This window comes from Hirundo rustica, chromosome Z, assembly GCF_015227805.2.
Source record: "Hirundo rustica isolate bHirRus1 chromosome Z, bHirRus1.pri.v3, whole genome shotgun sequence".
Classification (NCBI taxonomy): Eukaryota; Metazoa; Chordata; class Aves; order Passeriformes; family Hirundinidae; genus Hirundo; species Hirundo rustica.
This window is the reverse complement of record NC_053488.1, coordinates 22,421,840-22,448,969: the sequence shown is the minus strand read 5'-3', so window position 1 is coordinate 22,448,969 and position 27,130 is coordinate 22,421,840. Positions and strand designations below refer to the sequence as shown.

The 27,130-nt window shown below is 40.6% G+C and overlaps 1 protein-coding gene across 7 annotated transcripts in view; it reads right to left on the bottom strand.

Moving 5' to 3' along the window:
- Window positions 1-24,998, bottom strand: part of LOC120765087 (ubiquitin-associated protein 2-like) — a 68,997-nt gene extending 43,999 nt beyond the window's left edge. For 2 of the 7 annotated variants that reach the window (XM_058424040.1, XM_058424041.1), the window contains exons 1-3: window positions 9,921-9,939; window positions 4,388-4,527; window positions 1-78 (exon numbers count right to left, since the gene is read on the bottom strand). In XM_058424040.1, coding sequence (XP_058280023.1) covers window positions 1-78; window positions 4,388-4,486 — 177 coding nt within the window. In that variant the 5' untranslated portion in view covers window positions 4,487-4,527; window positions 9,921-9,939. Of the gene's footprint in view, window positions 79-4,387; window positions 4,528-9,920; window positions 9,940-24,713; window positions 24,811-24,883 lie in introns of those variants that run through there. The other 5 variants (XM_040089381.2, XM_058424042.1, XM_040089379.1 and 2 more) reach the window with 4 other exon arrangements.
- Window positions 24,999-27,130: the final 2,132 nt, after the last annotated feature.

The following is a 27,130-nucleotide window of genomic DNA, read 5'->3' as shown; positions in this document are numbered from 1 at the left end:
TTGTTTCACTTTATCTTCAAAATCTGCATCATTCTTATCGTAGATCATCTGAGCAAGGCGAATCTGTTCTGCCGTTGCCTGAAAAAAAATAATATCCAATAAAGTACACAAAAAGTAACTATATTTTTTACAAGTATATTCTAGTGTCCCTGCTTTTTTCCTATAGGTTCTCAAAAAGAACATACACAATAAGCACAGAGATGCTGTGGGAAAGGGATCAATATCTTGTCTATTCCCATTTATAATTTTAAATGTTATTTGGGATAGAAGCAATTTTAGCACATTCTAATCTATTTGAAACGCAGTTATGTTGTAACGCATTAATTTGGTTTATATTGTGTTTCATCGGATTTGTAATGTTCCCCTTTAACTGTATCATGAGGTTTGTCCCTGCTTGGCCACACCCATCCCCCACACTGGACTGTAACCCAACTCTGTTCCACTCCCACTTTATCCCTGATTGGGGAGTGGCTTGTCCCTGCCTCTGGGCCCTGCCCCCTCTGGGAAAAGCCCTGGCACAGGCGGGGCTTCAAGAAATCTGGCTCCAGCATGGACAGGAAAAGAGTTAAAACTAGCTCCTGGGCAAATAAAGCAGTATTTTCCCTCCCAGACAAAGAGCAGGCTCTTTCCTTTTGCCATCGGCGGTTGTCTGGTCTCATAAAAAAACTAAACACAGTTAGACGTCACCGCACTGACAAGACCACCATCTACAGAAGGTCCATGTTTTAGCATGAATGCTTTTAATGCTAAATTAATTAATGCTAATGCTTTTCCTTAAGTAAGAAAGACTATGCTTTAGCATTAATGCTTTTAATTTTATTTAGGACCTGCTACTCCAGAGTTCAGTTTTATTATAATAAACTGGCAATAGCATCTCTAAATTAACCACATCTCTGATGATTCCTACTCACATCAGCTTCTACAGCTCTCCCAACAACAACCTGAATCCGTAGTTTTATGAGCACTTAAAAATACCTGAGTCATGTGTCAAGACTTTGCCCATGAACGGCTGCACTGTTTTTTTTTGTTTTTTTTTTTCAAGCAAATACTGGTCTCTGAAAACTCGTAAAGGAGCTTGCTATTGATGAAGTATCTGGTGCTTCTGCAACATTTCTGGACAAAAATGCACACTGGCAACTTGCACAGAAGCTGAGAGACTGACAGAGATGCAGTCAAGTACAATAAATCCATGCACACTATGGCAGCCCCAAGAGAAAACAAAAACCCCTCTAACACAGATATCACATCACACATATCACTCTTCCTAGTGTGGCATCTGCAGCCTGGGAATTGCATTCCCAAGAAAATACCAAGAACAGTGTGCACTACAAGATCTTGGACCTCATTTGACTTCTGCTTAAAGAGAAGAGGCTACTGTCACATATAGAGAAAGCTGATACTGAAGAGAGCTAGGACCCACAATGTGGCTGCAGAGCCTGCAGAGATGGTTCTTCAATGGGTGGGACAGTTCATCTACTGGAATTTTTGATGGAAAGGACTCAGCCTGAGCAGCTGGCTGAATCTCACTTTTTGCAATCCCACTTCATAGGATACACACATGAAATTCCGTGTCTCAGAAGGTCAGACCTAATCAGGGTCAGGCTGTTTGGCTTTTGGAGTTTACCACAAATGCAAGTTCTAGAGGAGGTCACCAAGCATAAATGCTGAAAAGAGCATAAAAATTACTCCAGTTACACTGGCGGCTTATTTGCTGAAAGTTAACTGCAGCTGTCCCAGTTCTTTGAGCTAAGTAACATCTGCACTCAGAGATAACCCTCCAAGAGAATTAGCATTTGTAACACAGTTACATACTCTGAGTAGCTTCACCTTTTCAGCATGTCAGGCTGACAGCCTCCTATGTCTGTCCACTGGGTAACAGGGGAAGGGCCTGGTCTGGAACTCCCCAGTTCCACCTTCCACAGAAGCCTGTCAGTGCGGTGCTCTGAGCAAAGGAGCTTGCTCTTAGTGACTGCTGAGAGCTCAGCAGACAGCAGAACCAAAATGTCTGCTGGCTTCAGGAATTTAAATCTTGTTGATCCATCTTCTCCCTCGGATTATAGCCTCCACAGGCACAGCAACTTTTAAGTAAGTGAAGAGATTTTCTTTGAAGATATCCAGAGCAAAAATATTCAGACAATGTAACTTCTGTAGAGACATGATGGCATATTTTACCAAAACTCAGGAATCCACTAAGATGTTTTTTTTCTGTAAACAAATGTTTTCTTCAAACCCACGTTAGAAGACAAAAACATACCAATCTGAAGAGAATTACAAATGTGTGACAGCATCTTCAATTTTCTTCTGTAAGCAGGAAGCTTAGAAACTTGCAGATGCAATACCACTCATATTTATGCCAGTGGATTACACCCAGATGGAATTGAAGATTCAGAAGGGAAAAAACCAACAACAAAAACCACAAGATGACTACACGAACATCAGACCAGTGTCACAAAAAATTCTGGCCTTTTCTCCAGCAAGTGGTGGCTCTTTGTTTTTCAAGGCACCATTGTTAGAATGGATGCAGTAGTATCCTAACCAAGAGTATAATCAAGTTTTAATTGTGATTAAGAAAGTAGAAGTATTTTAAGACAGCCTGAACTTTACTCAACCTTAGAAGACATACTACCTTTTCAGTATAAGAGTAGAAGAAATTTTGAACTAAAAACTTCAAACTCTCAGAAAACAGAAGAGTGCAAAACACAAGTGACAGTAATAGATCTTACAATAAAATGGCGTATTTATTATCCAGAAGCAATGCAAAAGAAACGTGATGTAATTTGTTAAATAATTTAAATGATGATCAATGTGGCATTATGACAGTGGAATCTCCATTTGGGAAAACAATACTATCCTGTATTCAGAAAAATTAATTAGTGGTGGATGAACAGGTAAATCCACAGACTTCTGCTGATCTGCAAAGACTGACTAAGCAGAAAGGTCCATCTCAACAATAACATATATGCTGCATTAAAATGTAACTGCTCTGTATGAAATAATCACCTTTTCCACTGAAGTGATTGAACCATTATCTATTATGTAAAACGCAGAGTAAATGGCCAAAATGCAAAAAAATATTTTAATGCCTAAAATCAAAGAATCCCGTAGTTTGGAAAGGTCCTGCAGTGATACTATAACCTACTCATGGTAATTTTTTTTTCCCTTTTAACACCAGGAATTACCAGTGTTCCAGATTGTGCCACCTCCCTCTGAGAGTTGGTTTCTATCTTTCCTGTACCCTTTCATGAGGTACCTGAACAGACCACACACTTGCCTCATCTTACTAGGGCTGAACAAACCCAGATCCCTGAGCCACCCCTCATCTGTCCTGTGTTTCAATTTAGCAACCATCTTTGCAGCTTATTACTGGACCTGCTCCCATTTGCCTATGTCTGCCTTATGCCAGGGAACCCAACCAGGCAAAGCACTCCAGTGCTGTCTTAAAAAATGTTCTGCCAGGTTGTTCACTATACTCCTACAACCTTGTTTTAAAATAAAACCGAATTCAACTCATCTGTTGAAAGTCACTTTCTAAATCCACACCTTATGAATCACCAGTAAGCCAAGCGCTGCAAGGAGGTAAGGGTTTGAGGTCACATGATTAATACTGTGCAAAACAGACCAAGAGGGTCTCCATACTGAAGACCAGTCCAAAAAACAATCAAATGCAGTATTTCCCTGTTGAGGACTTCTAGACTGATACACACTCTGCCAGCAAAGAACAGAGACAGTTTTCAAATTGAGGCAAATTTTGACATTTATCTGTCAAGAGAATACTGAGTTGCCATAAGCAGAAACATTCTGCTGTCTTTGTTACCCAGACATGCACACAACTATTGCTGCCAAGAATCAGCAGCAGTAGGGCAAAACCCAATTTCTGTCTGTTAACAGATACTGAAAATTTTAGTCTGCTAGTGGATCACCATTTCACTTCATGAGTTCACTGAACAAGAAGTTTAGGATTTTGTGATTTGTAGAGACACTGAATCATGCTGTAGAACATAACATGCATCTAATGAAGTTCCCCTGTCCAATACAATCTCTCTCTTGACGAGAAATCTTCTAGCATCAGGAGGCTGCCAGATGGAAGAGCAAAGATCTGAGGACTGTTGAGGTCACAGGACAGAAATCCTGACACAGGCATAGAATTCCTCACTGATAGGAGACTGGTGAAAAATACAAAACTCCTTTAGGGACAACACAGGAATAACTTAATAACTTAATGCTGTCCTGCATTACTGACTAATCAAAGCAAGTAATCAAGCATAGTCTTCCAAAATAAACCACATACTTTCACCTCATCTTTTTCAGTTTTTACTGACTAGGGGAAGAAACTCATATCATTACATTCTCACTTTCAGGCCAAAGAAGTTGATACAGTAGCACATACCTGTACTACTTGTTTCTGTGGTTGTGTTGGCTGTGTGGCTGAAATTTGCATTTTGTCCCGAGTGCCCCGGGTACGTTCACTGCCCACCGAAGTCATCATATACAGTATATACAAAACAATGTATGTACAAAATACAAAATCTGAAAGAAAAAAAAAAAAAAAAAGAGCATGAGTTAAGGTGGATATTGATTCAATAACCAAATAAGGTAAGTGCAGTCATTTGAACTCTTGCCTTTCCTACAGATTCTATACAGAGACTCATGTGAAAGCTGCTTTAATACACTGCTTTTTCATTTACTGCAGGTTTTTTTTACACTAAAGGTGGAAATACAGTGGAGAGAAAGCCTTTTAATCAGCTGATTGAAATCTATGTACTTCTAAATCTCCAATTTTCCAATTATTTAACATACAGACTTTTCTACTGGCTGTTCTGATGAAGTTTTAGCTCCATCTGCATCACTCAAACTTCTTTAATACCTGCTACCTAGTTTTGATGCCTGGAATTTAATCGCTCTCACACCCACTCAGAACACTATTAAAAAAAATTGTATTCATGATAGATAGTTTCTTTTTCCCTACTACCAAAACTGCTTTTCCTGCACATACATGGAGGTCATGACCAATCCAAATCCTACTTCTCATCTCTCATTAATAACAAAAATTATGATGATTACATTTAAATCCAGCCTCTATAGCCAGTACTTTTGTTTTATTCTCCCTCATATCTACAGAAACAATTCATAAAATTACCCATCACCCTGCTTTAAACACACCATGACTGTATGGCAACAGAGGAAACCCCAAAGCAACCCCAAATCCCACACATACTCATTGTTATCCCATCTGCGGCTCTCAGATTTCATTCTTATTTGTTCACTAGTATTAAAATTACTTTCAAATAAGACATTATTATTCACCCTGTCTGTACAGCATTTAGCACAGGACTAATTGATGAGCATGGTTTATAGCAGCTATGGTAACTGGAAACAGATCTTTCAAACAGTTAGAATGCTCACGTTCAATTGCCGGGTTTCTGTCCGCATAAGGCTAGAAAGTAAAACTACAAACTTTTGTAAGTAAGGACAACTTACAAGAGGTGTACCTGGGTAGAAGGAGATGTGCAAACAAACAGCAAAGTGCTCTTACTGCAGTTCCATTATATAAGCTGGCCTCAGCACGAAACTTGCCAGGGCAACAGCTGGCTAGCACTAAGCTCAGTGCACAATAATCACAGAATCACACAATAAGCTCAGTTGAAAGGGACCCATCAGGACCTTCAAGTCCAATTCCTGGCCCAACACAGGACCATTCCCAAAAGTCACACCATGTGTCCAAGGCTATTGTCCAAACATTTCTTCGGCTCTGTCAGGCTTGGTACTGTGACCACTTCCCTGAAGAATCTGTTCTAGTGCCCAACCGCCCCCAAGAACTTTTCTAGTACACAAAGAAAAGCACCCATGACAACTTCAGGCTATTCCCTCAGGTCCTGTCACTGGTTACCACAGAGAAGAGATCAGTGTCTGCTTCTCCTCTCTCCTCTTCCCCTTAAAAGGAAATTGTAGGCTGCAATGAGGTCTCCCATCAGTCTCCTTTTTCTTCAGGAAGATGAGTACATACTGCAATCCCATGAACTGGGACCTGTTCAACACCCAACTGAATCACTGGCAGTCATAAGTAATACACATTCAACAATTAAAGCTGCAATAAGATGCTTCAGTTTACCTATCAATTAATGATGCTCCAGAGCCTCATCTACAATCAAGAGGACAATGAACCACGTTATCACCTAATCTTTTCTTTCTTTAGAAATACATTCTTGCTCATCAAAATTGAACCCTGGCATTGAATTTATCTACGTATTACAAAATATATGCTTCAATGTCTGAGAGAAGAGTATATTTCCGTAAGAAATACATTTTATCAGGAACCGACTGCAGTTATAAGCTGAACTGGAATACTGTGTTTCTACAACTTTTTGAATGCACTGAATAAAGCCAATCTATCTCACAGTCCCTTAAAGTAGTCTAAGTGCATTACATTCTAAGGCCCAGAACACAAAGACCTTCAGAGCACTATGTCTGACAAAAAGTCCAGATACAGAAAAAACAAAAAGTCACATGAGCTACTGATACCATGTTCTGTGGAATGCAGCAAAATGTAAAGTACACGTGGAGATGCTCTGGGCAGCAAATTCAACATTTACCACTGACTATCTGCTCATGGCCGTTTACTGATATGATAAAGATGTATGAACATTCTTCAGTTGAGTCTGAAGTAGTATTACTTCGGCTGTTTGTGTTGAAATCTGCTTTATAAGCTTTGCTGCTTGGACTGACAACATCCAAAAACTTCAATTTATATTAACTAATAATGACCTTCAAGTTAGCTTTTTGTTTGGCTGGGATTTTTTGTTTGTTCCTTTTTCCAAGGATCAGATGACCTATCACAATTTGAACCTAGTACAATGAGCAGTGCAAAAGCCCTGAATAGAGCACAAAGGAGACCACTAACTTCTCTGAAAGACAAGCTTATAGTTTCATATACGGCTGTCTAAAATCAGCCCATTGCAACTTATGATTTGTGGAGAAAATGTAACTCCATTGGGTCTCATTTTGTTCAAAATTTCTGAATTAACATCATATTTATTACAGTACCAAGGCATTTTCATATTTCTGTCAACGCAATTTTCCCCAATATCACCAAAGCCACTGAAAATATGGTGATTCATATTTTAGACAGGACAGAAAGATGCTTTTAATATATTAAGAATTTTCTCGGTGTGTGCAAATCACATGCTGAACTACACCCTACAGTTTCACATCCAGGCAACCTATGGTTCCTCAAGCTTATTGTGTCTCTTCTCCTAGCATGTGTCTGTGTCACCACTGCTTAAGCCATATTTACTCTTCAGAATGAAAGGATACTTTAAGGAAAAAGGCAGGCATACAAATGGCGGAAAAATTCCTGGGGGATAAAATGGCTAAGATAGATGAGCCTGCTCTGGGAACAGAGCTCTAACAACCTGAACAGCATAAAACGGTTTTTAAAGGAGATCTTCATCCTCCTGATTGTGTGGTACATGAGCAGCACAATTTGGCAGGTAGGAACAAAAAAAAAAAAAAAGCCCAGCAAAGGTACAGGAGGCAGTATGGACTTGTACTTGCCTCAGACAAGTGTGAAACTCCACAGTTTGACAGTCCCCAATAAGCCAACAAGGACATGTTATAATCTATCAGACACAAACTAGTCTTCTTACTGGCAGCCTGCTAAAAAGAGAAGTTTCAAAATACTGTTATATTGCTTCCTCTTAAGTTGGTTCCCACTGTCTACTTATAGCATCCAGACACAGCAGCTGGAGGGCCACCTCAGACACTCCTCTGAGCAGGGACACACAGCTAAGGCTTCATGCCCAACCACACCTACTGCAGAGTAAGGAAGCAACACACAGCAGGGAGCCACTGCCTCCAAAATATCAGTGACAACAGTTTCGAGCATAAGTGGGATATTATTAACTAATTAGATGGGGCTGAACAAGAACATTTCTTCACTCACAAAGCAGCTTCTTACTCTCTCCAACTCCTCTTATTCATCAAGTCTTTTTGGCAGGCTGCTGTCATAGTAACGAGCAGGATATCACAAACTGATGAACTTAATTTTAACTGTAGATGAAATGAAGAAATAAGATTTGAGACTGGGAAGAAGAAAACTATTAATTAAAATCTGTTTAATAAAGATTAAAAAAAATATTCAGACAAGCAGATGCTTCAGTTTCCAAGTCAGGATCTGGTGCAGTGCAGAAGTGCCCCATCAGCAGTTAATACCTGACCTTGCAGACACTGCAATTCAAATAAGCAACCAAAACAGCTGTATTTGAAGAAACATATAAAACATTAAATGAGACTAGTACTAGTTTTATCACTTTCTATACATTAGAGCACTAGTGATTTAAAAAAAAAAAAAAAGGAGAAAGTATTAAAGAAAGAGAGAGGGCTTCCCAAAACTCTCATGTAAAGAAGTGGCTATATTCTCTCATGACAATTAATAAAGATGCACAAGGTTCCTGTAAACTTTTTTCACTGATGTAACCTAGTACCCACAAACCCAGGTTGCCTTTACTAATTTAAAAACCAACAAAAAGCAAAACCCAAACAAAACTAAAATTTAAAAATGTCTTTATCATTAATTAAGACTTCATTAAAAAAGATTTCATTAAAAATAGAAAGCAACAGAAGAATCTAAGATGAAAGCCATCCCAACTCTCAATCTTTTGTTTATTTTAGTTTTCTGTCTGTACAGCATGTTTTAGTCCAAGGAACTACACTACAACTGCAGCTCCAATAATGTGTAACATGGAATGGCAAGGACTATTCTAGCTTACAAAACCAGTAACAAAATATTGTAATTTAACCCTTCCTAAAATTACCAAATTGCCCACCTCCAAAGTTTTCATCCCTTGTCTTATCCAATGCATTTAGTTGTGTTACTGCTTTAGATTTTAGAATGAAAACAGAAAGGCCAATAATCAAAGAATAATTAAACACATGTCAACACAAAAAGCAAGTTTTTAAAGCTATTATAATGTTTTCTGCGATCTTTTGTTCAATCTTCCTTCAGCAAGAACTCCAAGCCTTTTAGACTCAATGAAGTCAGAAACCCAGAGATACAGAAAATAAAAATTGACTTGACATGGCTGCAAGCCCCCAAGACACAAGAAATCTATTACTGAACTTCCAGGAACAGACCAGTCATGGCAATAGCAACTGACTTTCAAGATTCCTCTAGAAGTTAAATATTCACTTCCATCAGTTGAAAAAAAAATCTTCAGTTTCAATTCCTTTCCTGACGCAGTCTTAAGAAAAGTTACTTTCTTGATTCCTGGACACTGAGTTGTAATAAACCATGGAAATTCCTCTGTGAGCACCTTAAAAATGTGATTGCTTTTTTATATTCAAAATACAAAGTTACCAGTCAAAGATTTCTCACAGTGACAGGTCTGGGAAAAGGCCGCAGAACACTGCCTCAGGAGGGCATAACTACTGTACATGAACAGTGAGCTCAGATTTTACTGCTCCAGCTGTAGAATTATATGAGCATGAGGAAAAAAATTACATCTGCAAAGGATCAATGTAATGCATTTCCCTCAAGTCCTGTCGTCCAAAGTCTCTCACCATCTTTATTGTTGATTGAAACAGGAAGAAGAGCTTGCAAGAGTCAGATGCTCCTCAGGAACCAAGCTGATGACTCAGTGTCTGTATTGTCCCAAGCAACTACACGGAATGTGAATTTATGGATCCTGAGAGAATTCATGTCTCATCTTACAGTCTTCTACAGTAAACAGGAAAAATATTGAACTGCATCACTGGCAGAACACAAAAGGAGAGAGAAATTTTACTATCTGCATGCTCTCGTGTTTTACCAAAGAAAGCCTATTGCTGGGAGCAGTCTGAGTACCAGCACAAACACAAACTAATACATAAACTTGAAGTCGTGCTAACAAACTAGAACCAATAACCAAGTGGCTATTCTTACCCACCTTTTGAAGGCCCTCTGAGTTGTTACTTGGAACAATTATCCTGCTAGGCCAATCTATAATTAGCTAAGAACACATCCCCATCTGCAAAAATCAAAAATTTCTCTTTAATACCAGAAAAAATAAGTTATTTTAAGGATTAGTACTCCTAAACATATGATATGCAAAGGAAGACAAAGAAATATACAAATAGGTCTTACCAATTAAAGAAAAGACAGCACTCGTTAGACGTTTTGGAAGAGAAAGTACTCCTCCTCAAAAGACTGGAGTTAGGCAAAAGCTGGTCACACATTCAGAGTCCAAAAGCATGATGCGGACAAGGGACTGAACATGGCATGTTTTCCAGTAGGAGAGCATGTTTCAACCATGAAAGTTAAGTATTATAATTAGCATTTTTTAAAATACTCTCAGACTATTTTTTTTCCCCTATTATCCCAGTGTCTCTAAGAGATGTGCTTCACATTTCAGCATATACTGGTGATTCTCTATTTCTAACCAAAATCTGCCAGTTACACACAATAAACATTCTGCGGACTTGTCATCATTATTTCTTTAAAAATATTAAAGCTTCTGAAGCAACATGTACCCTTATTCATAAAGAAATTTCTGACGAAGAAATGCAACTTTAACTGGTATTTAGGGAAAACAAACAAACAAACAAAAAACAACCTAAGACAGTAAATCACACCAAAATCAGAGATGTCTGAACTGACTTCCACCTAGGGCTTTACCTTCCACACAGCCAAGTCAGTCTTCAGGCTTGCAAAAAACTAGTTAGCAAAACTTACCCACCTCCCACTGCTGTCTGTATGCACCTGAGTGACTCTGGACAATCAAAGGCAGTGAATGTCCTAAAACACTCAGAGGACTTGACCTTATGTTTCAGATGTCAGTATCTACAAGGAATCAAGTTCTGCTCCCTGCACTAATGATAAGTCCCATGTTTGCAAGGACCGGCAAGATGCACTAGTTAGCAATAGTTATGATTAACTGTACTGAAACTTCAAGGAACAGAGAAACACAGACAAACCGCACATTGTTTTCTAAGCACCATACTCCAGACTATTAGAACTAGATAATAGAGATCAGACCACAGTTTTTGCCATGAAACAAAACAAACACAAAAACCCCCAAACAACAACAACACCCAAAAATGAAAACCCAAACATCAACAACAAAACAAACAAACAAAAACACAACACTCCAAAACCAAAACTGAAAACCCAAATCTACCAAGACAAAAACAGAACAACAACAACAGGCTGCACAGGCCTAAATAAAAATGAAATATATAGAAAACAGGAATTCTCTTTGACAACCAGCCATCACGAGTGTCCTGTGAGGAAGAGGCAACAGCAGTTTCAATTTTCAAGTATATCTGTCTGCTGAGAAGTATTTTAAGTTTTGGGCTGTCCAGATATTCTAAGACCTGGAGGGAAAAATACAGGTTCCTGGCATCTTTGACTGAAGACCCTCATTCTTGCCCTCTGTCAGAGAAAAGACTTTCTTACATGAAACCTCTCTAACAGCCACTAAGGTAGAAGAGGTAACATCCTCATCACTAGCCACACAGCATGTTGTCCTGAATTGTCAGCTCCATCAGTATCTCAGGTCAGGGAGTATACAGAGACCACAGTGGCTCAGAGGTGGTGCTTGTACACCCATGAACATAACAACCTCCTCTTGTGCCAAGAAGAAAAGACCTTCAGGAGATAAAAGAAAATACTAGCCAAGTCAATACATGGCACACTTGCTGTTTATTCTGTGACTGCTACATTAAGCGGTGAAGAACCATTAGTATTGCAGATGTCTTAATACCTGTTTCTCTGGGTTTGGAACAATCACAAAGGTCTTGGTGTTTTCTCTCCTAAGGTTTCCTGAGTAGCATCCAATGGAAGGGCACCATTGTGTCTACAACTTTCAACAACGCAGCAGCTGCCAAAACTAGAGCCTGGTCCTCCCTTGCAACAGACACTCCAACAGAATTATTCACTGCATTAACCAGGAGGCTTGGAAAAAACATTAACTAATATTAAGTAAAAAAAAAGGTTTATTGCAGCCAGGGAAAAAACAACAACGAAAAACCTAGCAGGCTTTTCAGGGTTGAAAATCATTATCCTCTGCAGCCAGAACCAAAACAGTCCTCCTGAAGTCTCTCAAACAAGTAAAGGATGGCTGAGCACACCTAAGGACAAAAAAAAAAAACCCCATGACTGGAGTTCCAGCTCCCCTTTGGGACCTGGCTGTATATTCAGTTGAAGTTCAATCCATAGCTTGGGCAGAACCCAAGCAGTTTGCTCCATTAAAATCAAGTATAAGCTCACATCTAACACCACACAACTGAGAGCAATCATCAGAAATGGCATGCCTGCTCCCCCACTCCTCAACCACAAAATATAGCTCCCTTCCCTCAATCAGGCTAATGATCCTGCAGCTGCAGAGGGAGTCGGTTCAGTGGGCTCACCCAGGAGCAAACTAAACACTCTAAAACAAAACAGTCAGTCAGTTCAACAAGCTTATCCAGTGGAAAACTATGTGGCTATATGGCTGAATCTGACAGGAGGGACAGGGATCAAGTTCATGAGGAAAGGGGGAACTTGCTTTTTAGTAGACATGCACCACTACAGCATAGGTTGAAATGTTATTTTGTTTTTCTGGGATCCAGTAGAGCATGACCTGATCCTGGTCTAACACACTGATTGCAATAGAAAAAATTAGAAATAATTCCCTGTTGGCATTTTAAAAACAAAAGAACTCCCAGCAGAGTTTTGAAGAAAAGTATAAATTTGAATATGTAATTATCTTGCAGGAAAAGAGGCTTCTCTCATGTTTACTGAGGAACACTACATGTTCAACCTCTTATACATCTGTTAGCAACTTGCAGTAAAGAGTATGCTTAAAATTTGGAGGTGCTTCTATCCAAAGAAAAGGGCATAAGCAACATCAGAACAGCCACAATAACACAGCTCATGTTAGACTAAAATACAGTATTTTCCCCCAGCTACAGAAGTGTAAGTTTACATTTAGCTTCAGGCACTGAAACAGATTCAAACTTGTGTTTGAATCCGTAACAATCTTTAATGATTTTGTATGCACAACTAAATAGTCAATGCTTTTGCCAGTCATCTATAGATTTCACTTCTAAAGAAGTAATACAATTAAACATCCACCCATTCCCTATCAAAAGCCCCACCTTGACAAGGTTTGTTTACTCTGCCAGCTCATTAAAACTCACAGCATCCCCTCTGAGGGGGAAAGGAGGAAATCCAGAAAAACCCACTGAGGAAAACAGAGCTGGGTGACTTGGAAGTTCTTTGAATGGCTCTCTCCACTAAAAGAATCACAAGGCAAAGCCTCTTCAGACTGCAATAATTTGCACAGCTTTCCAGCCTGAGATGAACTCTGGAATCAGGAGGAAGCCCACGTGGGCTTGGGGCACACACATATATATGTAGGTGAGAAAACAGCTGCAGAGTAGCAACGACACAAGTTATAGATGTTCTCTTCAAAGAATACATGAAAGGACATAAGAACTCAGGCTACACCCTGGTTAAGCCATCAATACAACGCAAAAAAAAAAAAACCTTAAGTGGCCAAAGCATCTCAGGTAAGACTGAAGTACACCACTGAAGCTGCACAGGGTTGATGACTTTCCTGTACTAACTGTGACTGATTTGTCGCAAAACCAGTGTTCCCTGCTCTTCCTGTGACAATGTCAGCAGGACACTCCCAGAACAGTTAAAGCTTGGGCTGTCAGCACACACACCACTTGAGCTTCCAGTTTGTCAACAGCACCAACCGTAAGATAAAACCGTTGAAACAAACAAACAAACAAATTCACTGTATCACCCCCACTTATCACTACCATTGTAATCAACAGTTACCTGTTATCACAAGATGAGTAATGCATGAAACCACCACTAAAAAAAAAAAAAAAAAAAAAAAAAAAAAAGCAAGCAGCTGTTAAATAACAAGTGAAAAGTTTTTAACTGATTTACTAGGAAAGCTAATCTAGAAAAAGCTGTTCCATAAAAAGAGCAGGGAAAATCAAGTACTGGGAACTGCTGGCTTTGGCTGTCAAACAGTAAAAATTCATATTTCATTTACCTGCTCTGATATAACAGCCCATACCTGAACAGCCCCTAAGATGAATTGCTGTGTTCACAGAAAAACAAACAGTAATAAGATTCGAGCAGAAACCCAGGCACTCCAAATGACATCAAGAACCACGTAACACCTGCCAGGACAATAGCCAGCAGGGGGAATTCTCTTGGAACAGGGAGCTCAGAAACAAGGTGTCACACAGGAAACAGCACTGCACATCATCAGACGCTGCCAAATCACCAACACACTCTTTGCTTGCACTTTCCCCGCCCCCACCACCGTCACCAAACCACTCTCTCCTGGAACAGCTTCCAAAGGAGTTCTTTGAATAGAAACAGATACAAGCAAGAGAACAAGAACTAAAAATAGCCGAGCAAGAGCAGACATTCTCACACTTACAGAAACACACTCAACTGCATTTAAATAAATAAATAAATAAATAAAAGGCCCCCATTTAATTCACACTAATTCACAACAGAAATGACAATGAGGGCCAAACCAGAAAGTTTTGGAGGGAAAGATTGATGCCTTAAGTTTTAGCGTTCTTATTTTCCAGATTTTGTACTGCATTAGTGTATAACTCTGAACTTCATATAAAGCGTCAGGAAGTTCTCTTCATAGTTAGTTAGACAAACAATCCTTTTCCAGCCCAAGACCCAAGGACATCATTGCAGCTTTGGGCCCAAAAAGTACAAACAACAGCGAACTGAGGAGAGCAAACTTCATAACCTGAAGCTGCAACTGGACAATTAACCCCAATACATAAATGGACCAAAACTTATCAAAGTGTGAAAACATGCCAACAGTTTTACTGCAGTTAATTCAGTATTTACTTTCTCTCTAAACATAAATGGGGTGGAGAACAACCCGTATGCTTTTTCTAAGACCCATGGCCACTGTTCTAGCTCCATCTGTACCTTTCTTCTGCAATTCCGGTCTGATTTAAATGTCATTTGTGGTTTTGGTCTCCAGTAGGAGGTTGTCACTCTCTTCCACCACTTCTTTCCAAGTCAAACTAGTTCACAATAAAATTCAAAAATGGGCAAGAGTAATATTTTAAGTCCGCAAAATCTGAACAAGTATACAAAGCTTTTCTTCAAAACTTCCTTCCTATTGTTAAGCCATTAAAAAATTCCTTTTCATATTAATGTATTCCTTTATCTTCATATCTTAATATATTTTTGTAGTCTGAGTTAGTTGAGTACAGCGTAGGAATGAATCACAGTCCCCAATTCCACACAGGTACACCAGGTTTATATACTGTGCAAGGCAATATTAAAATGCCTAAGTAGAAAATGTGTTTTCTAAAACATTCCAAGAAGATAATAGTGACCTGTCCATTTTACCAGTGGAAGTCTAGAAGACCAAGAACTTTCCTGCAAGATGAAGTTACTCACTTTTGAAATAAAATGGAGTTGTACTCTGTACACAGCTGCTGAAACAGCTCACTTATACTAACTATATATCTCATGCTCAGTACCCATACAAATTCCGAGACAGCACCTGGAATACACATTGTGCTAACTGCAGTGTTCAACTCTAGCAACAGCGTTAAAATATTACAGGTACCAGCTTCAGAGAGCATACTGCACATATAAAAACTTCATTAAATAAATGGTTTGACAGTGACAATCTTGAAAACCAGTTCAGAAGATGTGGTGTAAACAGCAGTTTACTCCAAGCAAACCACAAAACTGTATGTACACAGAAATCAAGCAAAGGATGAGCAAGGAATAACCAGGATAAAATGTTACAATTTCTAAAAACTGCATTACAAACTTAAGGAACAGTTTTTTAAATACAGCAATAATTTTCACTCATTTAGAGGGCTTTGTTTAAAAATTCTAGCACAGCAGGAGGCTGTTAAGCACACTCGCTGAACAAGCCAAGATGACACTGTAAATAAATTTGGAAGCCAATGGTAGGCAAGTTTAAAATGCAGAACAGTATGATGCCTTCAATGTGTTCTCAATTTAACACAAGACTGTTTTTCAAGTTCAGTGAGTACACTGCCTAAAACATGGCTTTTTGAAAACTAGTAAGAACGTGAATCAGTAGAATAAAGTGAAAATAAAATTTAAAAGGAAGAATGCAACATACCTTCCCTGATCAGGGGAAAAAGTACAAGAGACAGCAGTCACCCAAAATTGCAATCAGCAGAAAGCAAATGGCTAAAAACTGCTTATTGTCTCACCTTCAGAACACTGAAATTTGCGGTTCTGCAGGGCTTAAGATAGTTTTCTTTAATGTACACAAGTCTCATCTAAATAGACACTGTTCTTTTGGTTCCTCCAGTTTTTGATGTCTAATATTAGAAAAAACATACTTACTAACCCTGTTGCTATGCTTTAAAACGCTAGGAAGAAGGTGTTACAATGACCTTAGTTTTGATATTCAAAAGAACACTGCCCTGAAGTCAAAGTTTTTGAGATTTATTTGGAAGATATGGTGAGCTCACAGCTATATCATAGGAATTTCTGCACAAGATCAAATGCAAGGGACTGACAGAATGAGATAAAACAATACTGCATTTAAACATTATGGAGTACACATAAAACTGCTGAAAACAGCAATTTGAAAGAGTAGAATTTTTACTTCCACTTATTTACGGAAGTCCATTTGAAGAATTGCAAATACCTCCAAGAAAAATATTTTGTGCTTCTTTTAGATTTTATTTTGCTAGAAAAAGGGAAGGAAAAAGCATGTTTAAATAAATTATCTCATTCTAAGAGCCAGAGACATAATTTCCATTAAAACCATTCAAAAATTGCAAATGTTGCATACAGAACAAATAAAACACAGAAAATTCCTAGCACACACAGCACCAAAAGTAAGACCTTCCATATCTGAGATTATGTCAGACGTTTATATATATTCTAATATGCAAGTACATTTGAGAGCACAAACATTTGTTTGACTGATTTATCAGTTTCCTACCAAAATCAAATGAGGAATAAAATAGAGATCAAGGAATGCAATGACATTAAATGAGAAGAAAAACTAGGAACTGGTGAATTAAAAAAAAAAAAAAAAAAAATAACCTTACAAACTAATGTGAACACACTAAAGGCTGTAATTTTACTTCAGAGGCAACTAAAATCAAACAAACATTTATCTGGAACTCACTTGTCAGCAAACATTTTACCGTGACTGAAATGCAAGTTGTTGAACAGTTAGAAGTACACTGATGTCAAACTAAAATTCTCAGACTACAAACAAGTACTTCTTTAGCTGCACTCCTCTAGAGCTTTAGCGAGATTACCAATTGCTGTAAAAGAATTGAAAGTGTAAGCTCCAGAAACATGTGTTACTGTTTTGGTTAACCTTAAGCCTCTTGGAGCTGTGATGTTTTGAATTTAATACAACTGAAAAACATTCCCATCATCATCTTCAAGATGAGCTTTTGGGGAGCTTTTTTTCTTTTAAATTCATCTGAAGGTTAAGAGTTCCTAATTTATCCTTTTTTAAAAGTTAAACTGAGGGGATATTCCCCTTTTTTTCTTTTAATTAGAAAATTGGGTGATTAAAAATATTTATATATTTATATATTCTGAAAAAGAGAGATTAAGAATACATATTATAGGTCAGTATTTCAACAAGCTTTAATATATCCCTTAAGCTTAATGCTTGGGAGGTCAGTGCACACCAAGTCCTGGAAGAACTAAACATACCACTTCCTACCAGCTGGTCTTTAAGAAAGCAGAGCCCCACACCTCTCTAGCTATAAACACCATACCAGTATAAAATACAATGGAGTTATAATGCCCGAACATGCATTTAGATAAATCAGCCTAGTGTGAAGCTCTGTTTTCAGGTTATGCTATGTTTACAGATTAATGTTTTTAGGTTTTAACTGTAACAAAATCAATGAAGTTCATATATACATTTTAGTTAAGTTTAGCACAGTGTTTGACCTAAGTTTACACACCAGGTCACTTCACCTGAAAAATAACTTGAGAAGCATGAAGATTTTTCAGAAAATATAAGAGGTGGCAATTTTCTTATTTTATTCAAGAGAATGACCAAGTGAATCTACCAAGAGAACTAACTTTCTTCAGAATTACTGAGTGCCAGATGAGATAGCTTATCCCCTTCAACATTTCTGTTTTAGAAAAGAAAAAAAAAAATCTTAAAAATACTTTCACAGTCTTTCCAGTATATCTGTTCATATATAAACTTCTGGGAAATACTGCAAGTTGTCAGTGCTGCACTACACATAGCCATAAATGCAGAACAAAAACACATTTGTAGGAATACCAAAAGTAAGATGCAAAACAACCTCACAGCTTTGCAGTTAGCATTACCAGAGACACAGTCACTATACACTAACAGAGCAATACCATTTCAAAGGACTGAAACAGTCTCAGCGTCAAATAATTCACCAGGCAGATTTAACAGCCAAAAGTGATGTTGGGAACAGAGACCCCTTTCTCTCCCCCAAGTACTCCGCCAGGGCTATCATTCCTGGCATTATTTCATTATTCACTTTCAGTGCAGTTCATCAAACCAGGAATTTTGTTTGTTTCTTTGTTAAGAAACACCTAAGGTTTGTCAGCATTACTGATTCTGCTTATATGAACCAGACTCCAAACAATTTGAACAAACAAATCAAAGTAGCAATCCATCACATCAAGATCAAGAATACCAAACTCCTCCCCTTTTTTTCCCCACCCCAAACTTGTCTTGTAACTAGCACCAAGCCATATCCTCCTCCTCATATAATTCTGCAAAGTTTGGGGTTTAGTTTCATGAAAAAGTACTTCTAAAAATAATTTTGATATACACAGCTTCATAAAATGGATCATTCAACATGCAATAAGAACTCAGTCTTATCTCTCCTAAATGATGTATTCTACTTTAAGTCATCATTTGCAATCCATGCAATTCCTAGACAGAACATACAAACCACCTGGTCAATTTTATCACTATCAGACAATCAAGTGTTCAACATGGTTCTTCCCTCACAAACTGTGGAATTATTGTCTTCAATTCAGCTAGAACCAGGGAAGACAATTACTCCTCGTTTGAAAGCACAGAAATTATTAAAATTTGAAATATCCCTCTTACTGCATTTTCACAGTACCTTCTCTAAACCCACCCATTTCTTGACCAACCAAGAATCATGAATTACTGTCAATACCACACCACTCATACTAAATTCAATGCTTAATCCACTTCTTTCTCAGAAGCCAATAAGGATGTTTGAGTTCAGTTTGCCTGAGGGGCTACAGATCTGACTAAGTAAAGTAGCTGAACCCAGAGAAAAAAGTCGGGGGCGGCGGGGGCAGGAAATATGGTGCCAATAAGGAAAGGCACACAGACAGTCAGGCTATTTTCAGCACCGCCCAGTGACAAGACCGCAGGCTGCAACACAGGAGGCTCCCTGTGAACAACAGGGAACACTTTTGTGCCCTGAGGGCAACCAAGAACTGACACAGCACAGGTTGCCGGGTGAGGTGGCAGAGTCTCCATTGGAGATATTCAAAACACATTCAGACATAATCCTGAGCAACCTGCTGTAGACGACCCTGCTTGAGCAAGAGGAGACTAAAACCCCTCCACAAGTCCCTGTGAGCCTAGGCCAGCCCATGAAGAAGTGAAGTAAAAAGGCAAGAAAGTCCTTTAACAGAAAAATTGTTATCAAAAACACCTCACAAGCTTCATTAGAGATAACACTTAAGCTCTAGCATTTCTGCTCCAACAGTAATAAAGAGAAAATAAAGGGAATTTTCAATTAAATCAGATAGGCTAAAAGTCATTGGGACAAAATCCAGAAACATACACCGGATAATAAACAAACAAATAATCAACAAATAAAATGGTAAGCAACAAAAACTGGAATACAGGTATGAAGTTGAAATTACTTTTATACTTGCAGTCATAACAGAGAACCATTCAAAAAAGCTACTTATTATCTTTTTCTAAGATGCAAAGAACAGTTCCTGGGCATTGCTGCTAATCTGGACATCAAGAAACCGCAAAGAAACCCGACAGGTTGAAGACATATATCAGAAAGTGTTTTCTCAAATACAAAAAGGAAAGGAAAAAAAAGTACCTTTACATACTCATTAACTTCATCAACCTCAGAAGTCTATTCCAATCTTCCTCTTAAATTAATTTCAGACAGCTACCCCTTGGCACTGATTCCATGTTCAAAACATTCAGAAATTCATTCAGTGGCTAATAAAAGAAAGTGAAGCACAAGACCAGGAAGTGCAGTACTGTTCCCCCTCATCACACTTAATCACCCGAAGTTAACATCACTAACTTAGGTCTCTCTTATGTCAGCCTCAAAAATGGATCACAAGTCAGTGATCTCCAGAATGTGTGACTGAAAGCTGAAATAAAAGCAGACATCCACCCCTTGGAGCACAATCCATCAAATGCATGGACCAGAGTTTCTTAAATACAATATACGATGTACAGCCCAACAGTAGTGCAAGATTTGGCACCACGATTCCTTTTGGATTCCTGTTGCTGAAATTGTGTGTAAGACAACATGAGATTTTGAAAATCAAAGAAGGGCAGAGAAAAAAAAAAAAATCAGCAATGACTTTCAAATGAAACAGTACAAAGCCAAGCGCTGAGGACAAAACAGCCATGATTCAGTTAACATTTAAAAACTAACTGGAACAGGAAGCAAAAAGGTTTCTGAAGCCATATACTTCATTCCATATTACTATATATCCATCATCCTCAAACTACTAGGCAAAACAAATGGACTAGAAACAATTACTGTGTTTTCCTTGCTCAAAAGCAATCTCAGTATGGTCTCTAAAGTATCACCCTACTTCCAGAAACACTACTTAAGTAGTAAGAAATACAAATGACATGTTCTAGATTAAACCGATACCAGATGCAACAAAAGTGCACGAAGACTTACTCTCTCTCCAGCTAACCAATAAAAATGTCATGGTCATAATTAGTGAATTCAAATCCTACACCTTCAACAACAGAGCTGCCTAACAGACTGAGGTAAGCATTCCCCCCGCACTGAAACAGTTTTTAAAAAGTTCAACCTGATGATTCAAATCTGGAGGTTAACAAAGGTTTTTGTTTTCTTCACTTAATTGTACATTCACATACTGAATGATTATGCCACACCAATTCCATTGAACCTGCATCTTCTACAGCAATAAACTGTATTTCCTGTAGGATATAGCAGAAAAATAAAACCATTAAGTTCACCATAGGAGTACTACTCCAGGCAAACCTTAAGTCTCAAGAAAGATCAAAGCTCTCTCAATATGGGAAGCAATTCATTGTTTTTAATGTAAAATGCTACACCCAGCCAGGTCAAGGACTCCTCCAAGCTCATCTGTTGGAAGACTGATTTAAGAAGGCTGGGGAGAGAGGGGAAAAAAGCTTGATAATTTTACCTTCAAAAGAAGCCACAATATTGTGCAGGCTCCACAAAGATAGCTGGACAAAAAGAAATAGAGTTTCAATGGCACTGAGAATAGAAACAACTCCATCCAAGGGAGCTGCACTAAGTTGTTCACACAACCTATTTTACAGGTTTTACAATCTAAAGAGAACATAAGTAAAATAAGCTCAGCAAAATATTCATGATCTAGTAAAAGCAGGCTGAGCAAGCCATGAGATCTTAGGCATCAGACCATACCACCTCTAAACTGCCTGGTTTTAGATCCTGTTTACTGCTTGAAGCATTGAGACCTAATGGGGAGAGAAGGGCTGAGGGTACCACACCTGTGCAAGGAACAGCCTTGCAGGAGCCCCAGGCAGATGGGGAGTTCCAACAGACTCCCAGTGCAGATGGCCAAAATCAAAGAGTGTGGACTTTCATGTAACAGCAAAACAAACTCTTTGTATGGTTTTGTAAAATATGAACCTAAAGTAATTGCAAAGGAGGCATTTCACAACCTTTCATCCCAGCTCTCACTTTTATGAATGTAACCTGTTTAGGGAAGTTATATGAAAAACAGTGCAAGTCAAAACTAGGTCTTCTCTGAAGAGCACAGAGGACCCAAAGGGCTACAAGTAAACTGATGGTATCAGAAATAAACCTAAAACTCACCAAAAGCTCTAGCTGAGTAACAACACTGCAGTGGATATCACTTGTACTAACTCTAGTACTTCCATTCAATAATTCTGAAGTCGCAAATACAACTCAGTCTCTCTAATCTGTATTTTACAAAGGGGACAAGTCACTCGACTTCTCTTTCAACAATGTCATACAAGGCTGTTGCAAAGCACTGAACGTGGGTCTTCAGAGTCCCCCCACATGCTTCAACCAAATAGGAAACAAAGATAAATAAAAAGATTCATAACAGATCTGAAGTTTTACTCCTGGCCTTTCACGAAGTACCTATTCTAAGTACTGGTACTAAATGTGACTAAAACTGCAAGTAAACATTACTACTAATAGTAAGGCTCTCAGTGCTGATCATTAATAGAGCATTAACAGTATATTCCACATACACCTTTCAAGCACTGTTCATCAGCATGTTAACTCTGTCATGACCAATATCAGTAGGACAACACCAGCAACAAACATAAAGCATACCAAAAAATTGCATCTTACAAGGAAACCATCACCTAAAATAAAAGTTCATGGAAGAAACACAGAGTATCAACAATCTACTTCAAGGTTCTGGAACTACAGCTTCAAAAAATGGAAGAGCCAAACAAACAAAAAAGTTTAAAAATAACAGCTTCAGGTAACAGACAAGATTATTCTGTTGGTTTTCCCCCTAGCATCCTTACATTTTAGTGGTGAGTCTGCAGCTCCCATGTCCCCCCAAATGATCAAACCCTTCTGCAAGTCATGGCACCAGGAGCTTTATGGAAGATGGGCCAAAACAACTGAAACAGTCTAATTTCAGAAATGTCACGCTTTTTTTTTTTTTTTTACTATAGACAGTTTTCAAAATCAACACACCGATAAAACTACAACTAGAAAAAAGTAGAACAGAGATTGTCCAATTCCTACGCTTCCCCACCTCCACAATTACCAAGATTATTGAGTTATAAACACAGAAGCCAGCTAATTTTCAAGACTCACAAAACATCATTAATCCTGCAAAGTAATTTAGCCTTGTTTGCTTTCAAGTTACCTAGTGTAAGGTTAAAAATAAATTCTTTAAACAAGCTAGGTCAAACCACCACAGAGAGATTGGGTCCGGGTATAAATACTGAGTCAGCCAGGTAGGAATCCAAACCCAGATTCCATTAGAGAACGTGATACAACCAAGGGAATTGTTAAAGGGCCTGGTAAATATTAAAGAAGCAAAAGCCAGGAGGCTGACTAGCTGACATTTTTTTGTGAAGGGCTCTGTTTCAATGGCAAGCACTGCTCCCCCTCCCTCACATCCAGCTCCAATTTCTCTACTTGGAAAAAGCCAGTTGATCTCAGGCCAGGACAGCCTCTCCACTCCCCTTCCACAGCTTTCCTTCACACAGCTTCACAGAAAACCCTGAGTTTCTGCTTCACAAGACATCCCGTTCCTCTGAACACAACCAAGGGTGCTCTGCACATCCCCACTCCTGGTGCTAACACACAAGAGAGAAACTTCAAACCAGTCCACCCTGCTCCCAGGTGGCACTCAACAGCACTGCATACAGTCCAGCACAAGCTTTTAAACCTTTTCCACATGACAGAATTCAGATGCTTGCCATTAGACTCAAACATGCACCAAGTCATTTCTGCATCCAGCTTCTTGCACAGGAATGCCTACCAGTTCACTTCCCTGCTACAAGTTTCTTCAGCAACAGGAGAAAACGCAGAACAGGGTTGGGTTTTTTGATGTTTTTGAAGGCAACATAAGTCAGGCCATTAGCAAAGCCCTGCCATGACATCTAATTCCAAGCAAGCACACACAGCCGATGTCAAAGAAGAACTAAGGTAGAGAAGGTTAACAGAGAGAACGGTTCATTCATTGTCGTGTCCTCAAGCAACCCACAGTAGCTGCTGAGATGTTATTGTCTATAGCTGTCTATAGGTGACCCCCCCCCCCACCACCAGAGAGGGAACACCCGGGAAGGAGATGAGCAACAACATGGAAGTAAAGCCCTGTGTAAGTCATAGATCGATACTTCATCATCCACTTGCTCACTTCTCGAGCTGCCACCTCCCCGCTGGCCTGACTCCTGCTTCCAGCCCCACTCCTCATCTGCGGGGTCCAACTGGTCCTGCTTTCGTCACATCCCCCCGAGCCAGAGGCAGCAACTCACCAGAGGGAAACCCTCTGTGAAGGAGACGACCAAGTCCGAGAAGGCGGATGGGGTGCAGGACTCCCCTACCGCGGATGTCAAGGGGTGCAGAGAGAACCCACCCCTCCCGGGGCCAAGCGGACTCCCCTTCCCCAGCCAGGTGGGCGCTGCCCGCACCCGCGGCCCTGCTGAGCGGGAGACAAGGGGGGTGGAGCGGGGGGGGGGGCGGGTGGGAAGGCGATCTAGGCCAGGGCGAAGCTTCCCCGGGGCGGCCGCCACGGAAAGTAGGGCAAAGCCGCGTCCCCCCGCAATCTGTCGGCGGGCGAGCCGGGGCTGGGCGGCCTGGGGAGACACCGACCGACCCGCGAACGGAGGGACCTCCGGCCGCACAAAGCGAGGCCGGACCCGTGGGGCCTCGGAGGCGGCTGAGGCGGGGAGCGGCCGCGCGCGGGGACCGTTGGACGGGGACGGGTTGGGGGGCGGGGGGGGGGGGCCGCGCGCCCCCCGCGCGCGCGGTACCTGCCCAATGCGCTCACAAAGCGGCGGCGGCAGCGGCGCCCGCAACCGTCACGTGACCTCCGCCTTCCTCCTGCTCCTCCACGCGCGCGCGGGGACCTTTTCCCCGCCCCAAGTGACGTGACGTGACCTGACGTGCTCGCGGACAGCCCCGCCCCACGCCCCTCACTCACCGCCAGCTCGCGCCCATCCACCGGCGCCTTCTTCCGCCTCTGCTTCCCGGCCCCTCCCGGTGACCAAGTGAGCAGCGCGAGCCCGGGGTTGGGGGGAAGGGGAGAAAGCCCGCCCCTTCCTGTCGCTTTCACGTGACCGGGGCCACGCCCCCGCGGCGTGCGAGAGGCGGGTGGAAGGGGCGGGGCAGCGGAGCGTGAGGGTGTTCGTGATGGGCCCCATGAGGGTTCCCCCGAGGATCTCGCTGAGGGACCCCCCCCCCTCCTCCCGGGGGCCGTGTTAGGGTTCCCCTTAGGGCCCCCCGGTAAAGGACACCCAGAGGTCCCCCCGGGAAGACCCAGGAGGGGCCGCGGGAGTTACCCCAGGAGTCATCCCCTGAAGAACGCCTCGATAGACTGCATGAGAGCCCATGCGAGGATTCCTCTGAGGAACTTCCTTAGGGTTCCCCTGTGAGGGACACCGTGTGAAGGACCCCTGAGAAGCCCCCCGGAGTTCTCTCATGACGGGGCCCTGTGAGGGACCCCCATGGCTTAGGAACAGGGCATTTTGGAACCAATTCTGCAATTAATGTAAACGTCTCCTCTTGTGAGGCTGGACACAGGGAGGCACCCTGTTGACATGGAGAAATCCAGGACAAAAGACAGCTGCACTACAGGAGGAGAAAGTCTAGTGTGGTGGGGATTAATGGAGAACAGGGAGGGATTGGCACAGCAGAAGCTTCTGGCAGCCTAAACTCGATGATGGCGCAGATGGCAAGAAAGGATAGTCAGTAAAACTTGGCTCTGATTGGGTTTTGAGTCAGGAGGAAAAAAAAAAAAAAAATGTTTCTTCCATTTGGGTTTTTTCCTGCTGTGCATTTTTTCCATTGTGTACAGCACCTCTGGTTGCCCAAAATGCAGTGGTCCTTACCCTTTGGGCATTATTGCAAGGCCCAGCATGTTAAAGCGAGGCTTACTTACCCTGTGTGGAAGCTGGTCCCTGCTTGGTGCTGAGCAGGTAGGGCTGGTGAAGGTGATGTTCAGACTATTCAGCCCCTGGTACCACCAGTGATGACGTCCCATGATCCTTGGCCTTTGCTGTGGTCTGATATCCTTTACTGCTGTTTCCTCATCCTCTGTCCCTTGAGCCTATATTCTCCATGTAAGTAGAAAGGGCATTAAATCTGTTTTTAGCCTAAACAATATCTGAAAATTAATCAGTGTTTTTCATGCTTCTGCCTTCTCTGCATAGAGTAGATAGATTTAGCCAGTCTGCATCCTTTACACTTGCTGCGTAGATGTGCAGGAGCTACAACAGATTCTTACTGCTGAGGAGCTGCAAGATCTGCCTGTTTTCATTTTTTCTAAGAGGGTCCTTTGAACAAAATTGAAATTCAGACCAAACAGTACACAGGTATTGTTGATATTCTTGGTGCAGCTGTTGATATTCCGTTTTATTACTATTGCAGTCGGGCAATTAATTACAGCTGTGAACAAAGTTTCACAAGCTTTGTGACACATATGTCTGCTTCTCCATAATCTGTGTGGATTTAATCAGTATTAGCATTCTTCCATCAGGGCTTGGCAATCCTTCGATAATCAAGATGTAAATTTGGTGTGCCACACAAAACAACAAAGGCTGAGAGCTCTTGGGATGCTGTTGTCCAATGGTGTAGTGCCAGCTGGAATGTGACTCTGAAAATCACACTGAATCCAGCCCAAGAGCATTTGGAATGGGAAAAAACTAAGCAGGGATACCAGGACCAAAGTGTTGTAGACTTCTTCTGCTGTACATGGAGTAAATAAAAATGAGAAAATGGCATACTGCACTGACAAAGCTTCCAGAGGAGAGGTAAAGGAATAAACTGGTGGAGACTAAGGAACAAAGACCTTCACTCCAAATATTGATCAGAAGGAATTTCTCCACTGAAAGGTAGTGAAGCATTTGAATGGACTGCCCAGAGAGGTGTTAGAAGTATTCAAGAAATGAGTGGACGTGATATTTAGTGCTCTGTTCTAATTGCTGATCAGTCACAGAATGGACTCACTCCAACCTAAATGGTCCTGTGATTCAGTACATCAGATTTGGAGAGAAGACCCTGCACTAAACACTGCGAAGATTTGACCAGGCCTGACAGGCAAATCCTACCTACTACCTGGTTATCCTGGTGTGAAAAGTGCTGGTTTAGGGCAAATTTTAGGAGGAAACCTCTGAATGGGGTCCCTCCAGAAAAACAAATTCAAGTGGCCCCTCCACCAACTGGTTTGGGA